Genomic DNA, 7,112 nt, shown 5'->3' with positions numbered 1-7,112 from the left:
TATATACATACATGATTTTGTATATATAGCATATTTCTTTCTACTAGAATTTTGTTGCGGATTGCATTGAATCTGTTGATTGCTTTTAGTAAGATAGCCAGTTGTTAATCCTGCTGATCCATGAGCATGGGAGATCATTCCATCTTCTGAGATCTTTGATTTCTTTCTTCACACACTTGAAGATCTTGTCATAGAGGTCTTTCACTTGCTTAGAGTTACACCAAGATAATTTGTATTATTTGTGGCTATCGTAAAGGATGTTGCTTCCCTAATTTCTTTCCCCACAAGTATTTAATTTGTATAAAGGAAGCCTACTGATTTATTTCAGTCAATTTTGTATCTGGCCACTTTGTTGAAGGTGTTTATCAGCTGGAGGAGCTCTCTGGTAGAATTTTGGGGTTTACTTAAGTATACTATCATATCATCTGCAAATAGTGATAACTTGACTTCTTCCTTTCCAATTTATATTCCCTTGATCTCCTTTTGCTCTCTAGTTGCTCTAGCTAATGGTTCTCTTTTTAAAGCCTATAGATCCTGGGGATTGAACTTGACTTGTCAGGCTTTATGACAACTGTCATAACCCACTGACCCCTCTCACTGGCCCTGTTAAATCATAGACACATACAAATTCACTTTTCTGCCTAACTTAATACTATAACAGGAGAATGTCATAGCAGGAATCTTTGAAATGTGAATATTTTCACTTGTGTATGCTATAGAAAAAGTCTAATGACCTCTGCTATAGGATATATACCAACTACTATGTCATAAGAAAATTAGTAAAAAGCAAGTACCAGAAGATTAGAAGTGGGCCCTACATGATGGTGTACTTTTATAATTCAATTTGGAAGGTTGAGTGAGGCAAGAGAATCTCAAAATCTAGATCAGCCTTGGCTTTATAGTAAGACCCTGCCTCAAACAAACATACAAACAAACATACAAATAGCAGCAATAAAAGCAATAGAAATACTTATCTTACACTATTATTATTTTAATAGTTTGTTATTTCCTCCCTAATTTTTTTTTTTTTGGTATCTACCACTATTACTCGTTATTTAAGATATTCTATATTTTACTTATTTAAACAAAGTAGCACAGAAATAATTTTGTTTTTCTCTGTAGGTTGTAACTTTTGTGAGATCAGAGAATTTTTTTTGCCTGTATTGTATACTGCTGCACTCTGAGGGACCTAGACATGTTAACAGATAAGCAATATATATCTGAGTAGACAGATGTTGTTTGAATTGAAAAGATGATTGTGCTGATTTTGGTGTCTATTACTATACCCTAAGCTTAGGAAAACTGGAAAACAAGATAGAAAGTGCTCTTTGTTTGATCCTAAAACTTGGCTAGTATTGTGCCACAAATTCTACAAGTTATCTCAAAATTCAGCAGTATTTGATGTGATTTTTGGTACTTCTAACTAAAGCAAATACATGCATGCATTCATAGATATATGATTTATTACATAATAAATTTGAAGTATCTACAGTGTTATGGTATTTTAATATAATAGTTTATGTACTTTTAAAAGGTAAATATTAGTACATAGTATTCACTTATAACACATATCAGCATTTCAATCTTCTGTGTGAGTTAGTGCAATCTTTTATTGCACTATAGACAATGGAGCTGGTGAAGTGAACATTGCACAGGACGTAGCTAAAGGTTATTGGGATTTAGAAGAATTCAGCAAGCTCTTAGGGAGTTGGTTGTTTTATGACCGCAAGGGCATTACTTAATGGTTTTCACCGCAGTTAGAACAGATATCTGAATGTTGTGCCAACTCATAATGCTTTGTACCATTGATTTTCATCTTTATCCTTCTTTCATTTACTGTGCTAAAGTTGTATTAGAGTTTTTGTTTTTTCTTTAAGTTCCTTTATTTACACCTTAAAAATACAATGAACATACACACACACACACACACACCTTCAAAAACTCTACCCTTTCCTGTGGCAGTGGTCATTTGTGTTATTTGCCATTAACTCTAATATTCAGGAAATTTACTGAAACATGACATTAAGTCAATATTTGGTTTTGGCTTTGAGACAGGATCTCATGTATTCCAGGCTGGCCTTCAACTTGTCATGTAGCCAAGGATGACACTGATCCTTCTGCCCATACAGCCTGCTGCTGGAATTACAAGTACCCATTGTCATGAGTTTTACATGGGCCTGATAATCAAATACAGAGCCTTGTGCATACTAGACAAACAGTCTACCAAGTGAACAACATTTCTCGCCTTAAAGTAAATAACTATTTAATGATTAAAGAGTGTAAGAAAAACCATGTCAAGATCTTGAGATGTATTCTAAATCTTGATGTGTTAGTAACACTGGTATTGCATTAGAAAGTTTTCCTTCTCTGTGATGAAATACCTAAGAAACTTAAAGACAGAAGATTTTATTTTGGTTTCAGAAGCTTCAGTCCATGGTCACTTGACTGTTGTTTCTCTGCTTGTGGTAAGCCAGTGGATGTGCTGGAAGAATGCTGCACTCATATGGCTGCCAGGAAGCAGACAACAACAAAGGGAACAGGGACAGGATGTGTTCCCTTGGGACATTCTTATTTCATGTTCTTTTGGGACCTATTTCACACCACTGGTTTCATATTCTAAAGTTTTTGCTACCTTTGAATAGTCCTTTAACACATGGCTTTTGTGGTTCATTTTGTGGTACATGCAGAGCATCACAAGTGTCTCTGTGAAGATTAGCAAATTACACAGTATATCAGTATAAATGTGTTGAGACATTAACCCAATCCTGAGTTGCTCTTACTTATTAGCTATTTGAACATGAGGAATTTGATTTCTTCAAAATTTACCAATAGGTATTTTTGTTTCTACTTTATAGAGTTGTTTTGGGCCCTGGTAAGATGTCCCAAGTGAAATTGCCTTAAAACAGTGCACATGTATGCAACATATACTAGCTGAACCTTTATTATTTGAAGGATGTGGTATCAGAAAAAAAAGAATAGTGGGGCAGGAGGAAGGAAATGAAACTTCCAGAGGCCTAATAGGCCTAAATGTTTCCAGGTGTGGTGGTGCAGGCTTTTTTTTTAGTTGCACCACTAAGGGGAATAGGAGGATCTCTGAGTTCCAGACTAGCCAGAGCTACATTATGTAATCATGTCACAAGACAAAGCAAGGCAAGACAGGACAAGACAAACTTTCTCTTACAGAAGAACCCTCTGACAACTGAAGCTATAGCTATAGGAGATGCCATAAGAATGGAAGTGTTCCAGGGACTATCTTATCTCTAGCATGTGCTACAAGAGCCCTTTGGCCTTCTAAACCTTACATTAGAAGAGCCTTGGGATGTGGTAAAGAAATTAAACATTAGGACTATAAGCAGGGTGGCCAGAGATTATTGTAAAATGAATCAACATGCCGGGGAGGGCTGAGAAGTGAGCAGTTTGCCCAGCCATTGATGACACCCTTGTAGCTGAAAACTAATGACAGTGTGGATATGGATCTCTGCAAATTAAAATGTAGCCTGCAGTGTTTTGAAACTAATAGCTAACTGTAATTGAATCTCAGAGGATTATTAGAATAATAACTACAAGGCATAGGAGACTGGGGAAAAGATGGCAAGTATTTGCAGAAATGACAAAAGGCACAGTTAAAGAATTGCCATCCCCCAGTTTAATAGTTATTATAGCTGAAGAACAATCAAAAATCAAATTCCAGTTGTAAAATAAATATTATACTACCCTCTGTCTTAAGCTGTTATTAATTCTGAATGCATTAAACCATAGTGACCACATGGAAAGAATGCCAGAAGAACCATATGGAACCAAAGCATTTGTGTGGTAGGTGCTAAACCTAACACCTTCATGATCCTACTTACTGATTCCAAGAACTGTTATAACTTTTTCATTTAAACTTTCCTCAAGGCCTATGGTGCTAGAGATGCTTTGATAATCCCAATATGGTGAAATAAAAATAAAGGTTTAAAAGGGTTGCCTAAGATCAGATAGTAGTTGGCAAGCTAGGCATAAATTCTAAAGCCTGAATTATGATTTCACCTTCTGTTAGAAGTCTTTATAAAATTGTATATTACCCATCATTAATCTATTCACTTATTTTCGCTTTCATAACTTAGATCTTAGATCTTATTGGTTGACAATTAGTACACAGACATTTCAATTCTTATAGAATCCCTAAGATACATACAAAGATTCCAAAGAGCCATGCTCCTATTTAATTTTTATGTATATTTATTTTATTATTTTATGCATATGTTTTGCAATATGTGTATCTGGTACCTGTGAAAGTCAGAAGAGGGAATCAGATTCCCTGGGACTGGAGCCCCCATTTAAGTATTGAGAGTTAAATCCAGGTTTGTTGCAAGAACAATTGCTCTTAACTGCTGAGCCAACTCTCTCTCTTGTGTTTATTTTAAACAGTTGCTACACTGATGTTCCAGTTTCAAATTTGTCCACAAATTTTCCTTAAGAGGATCTCATATGACTATCAAATGTTCATAATCTTTTACTTTCACTCGTTTATAATTTTATGTCACACATTCCATATCCTCAAATTTTCTTTCTTCCAGAGCATTATCAAAATTGACCACCACAACCAGAATATAGGGTAGACAGTTCTAATAGGGAAAGAACCAACAAATGCTTTTGTTGTTGTTTATTTGTTTGGAAATAATTCTGCTAAAAAAAAAACCAAGAAAACAAAAAAACAGGAGATGAGAAGTAATTTAAACTAGTCCAGATGTAAATACATGATTGTGACTCCAAATTGTTATTTCACATGCTTTGTACTGAGGAATATAAAACTAGTCCCTCTCTGTAGACTGGTTTGCTTGCTGACTCTGAGACAATGACAGTCTCTCTGATTCAGTATCCTGCTATCTTCTGGTTCTACCTTAGAGTAAGCAACCACCAAATGACTTCACCTCTTATTTACACATAAAAAATTGGATGAGGTGAAATTTCCCCCTTTTTAAAAATATTGCTAGAACTCCTAACAAACTCACATTTCCAAAATAGTTAATAAGAATATTCCTCTGGCTTGTTGAACTAGGAAGGCAAGTACTGAGAGGCATGACACACGATCAGTTGGACTTGGCTTCTTGCTTTTCGGCTCTAGAGACTGGATTCTGGTTTCCAGTGTTTCCCTCTCCTACAGGTAGATCTTTAGTTTCTTGGTTAGCCACTCCAGCCTGTTTGCCTTTTGCTACCTTTTCCCATTTTGTTTGCACTTTTTTGTCTGCTGCCTTACTATGCCATAAGACCATGTTAACTATCCTGCGACAGTGAATTCTTTGCTTAATATCATACAATGAGTAGCTAAAAATGATCAATTTTGAGCTTATCATTTCCATTTAGGTATTTGAAGAATATTTTCCAATGCTACCTTGGCAGGAGTGCCTTGGCTTAAAAACCTTATGGGGTGGGGGTGGGGGGACACTTAGTCTCCTTATTGTCCCTTCCAAGGTGAACTTTCCCATGGTCATCATGGGGTTTATGAGGCCACCTAGGTGGCTGAAGAACTACACAGAACAGGATTAGAGTTGTATCGCTGCCCCTCAGTTTCCTATCCCCTAATACTGTACTGGCCAGTTACACCAATCTTTGGCAAAAGTGTCCCTGTTATTATTTAAAAGGCAATGTTTTCCTGTAATAATTACTTTATGCATCTATCTGTCAAGAAATACATATATGTGTATATATATATGTATATATATCATAACATATATATATATACATATATATCATAACATTGCTCTCTCTACTTTAAACGTAGGCAGTTTAGAAACCTACAATAAAAATTCACATGTTGAAAAGAAAGCAGAAAATACAGCATAGTTCTCAATATCTGTCTGACTGTCTAAAATAGAGGAAATATGAGATAAGATGTATAATTGTTTTACGAAATTCAGGATATTTTAATTCACAAGAGTATAAAAGAGTCTGACAATTTGCGTGGTATTATTATGAACTGGTTATTTAATTGGTATTCAAGCTGCTTAGTGAAATAAAATGTTATTTGGTATTTAGTAAATTAAAGTAATAGTACACCCCAGATATTGATGTAAGGTTGGTCTGGATACACACACACACACACACACACACACACACAATAGCTTACCAAATACTATGTGGGACATGGCATTTCTGTCAAGTTCTCATTTCTAAATTATACTAATCTACCAAAGAAATGAAATTTAATAATTTAAAACACAAGTGCAAAGTGAGTAAAGGCTGAAGTAAAAATGTAATCTAATTGAAAGACCATTAACTACATGTAGATAGATGAATTTTGCAAAAGAACTTAACATTGGGCACTGGGTAGATGACTCAGCAATTAAAGGTAATTTTTGTTCTTGCAAAAGATTCAGTTCTGGACCATCTGAAATGCTAGCTTTAGGGGATTCAATGCCCTCTTCTGGTCTTCTTGGGCACCAGACATACATGTGATATTCAGACACATACAGGCAAATCACCCATATACATATGAAAATCTAAAAAATAGTCAATAAAATCTTAACAGTCCTTAAAATTGATTAATATGGCATATAGATTTACTAGTGTTTTTAGGCACTAATCTAAACTAAGGGAAACTAAGGCAAATGTTATAAGTCCTGAACATATTTGTTAAGCAAGCATACCCTAAATCTATTTGTATAAGCCATTATATCCTTCATTGAGAATAATCTTTTACCCTGTAGGGAATCTCATACATGTATAGTAGAAATATTAATTGCCTTATGAGAATTAATTTGATATATGCTATAAGGTTAAGTATTTATATCTATCTAATAGGGACTAAACTTCATACATTGAGTTCAAAGAAAAAATTACATCTTGATCAAATAATAGGGGAAGGTGTCACTACTTATATTGAAGGATGATTGAATTTTTATAGAGTAGACAGTCCAGATAAAATAGAGTTAAAACTGTTCAAAGCATATTTAAGGGGCGACTGGAGGCTGTTTTGACAGGGTTATATTTTAGATGGATAGAGTTTCACATGTATCTCTGGCTATGTAAGCCACACTGGTCCCAAGCTCACAGAGATCCACTTGTCTCTGCCTCTGCCTCTGCCTCTGCCTCTGCCTCTGCCTCTGCCTCTGCCTCTGCCTCTGCCTCTG

The 7,112-nt window shown here is 35.3% G+C and overlaps 1 protein-coding gene across 4 annotated transcripts in view; it reads left to right on the top strand.

Annotated features, from left to right (window-relative positions):
• LOC116086580 (transmembrane gamma-carboxyglutamic acid protein 1-like) overlaps window positions 1-7,112 on the top strand; it is a 92,931-nt gene that overhangs the window by 46,120 nt on the left and 39,699 nt on the right. For 2 of the 4 annotated variants that reach the window (XM_031364796.1, XM_031364790.1), the window contains exon 2: window positions 3,760-3,813. The exons of the other annotated variants lie outside the window; for them this stretch is intronic. In XM_031364796.1, coding sequence (XP_031220656.1) covers window positions 3,792-3,813 — 22 coding nt within the window. In that variant the 5' untranslated portion in view covers window positions 3,760-3,791. The remainder of the gene's footprint in view (window positions 1-3,759; window positions 3,814-7,112) is intronic. 4 annotated transcript variants of the gene reach the window in all.

Source organism: Mastomys coucha, chromosome X (genome assembly GCF_008632895.1).
Source record: "Mastomys coucha isolate ucsf_1 chromosome X, UCSF_Mcou_1, whole genome shotgun sequence".
Lineage (NCBI taxonomy): Eukaryota > Metazoa > Chordata > Mammalia > Rodentia > Muridae > Mastomys > Mastomys coucha.
Note: the sequence above shows the minus strand (reverse complement) of the source record. Positions and strands in the feature narration are given on the sequence as shown.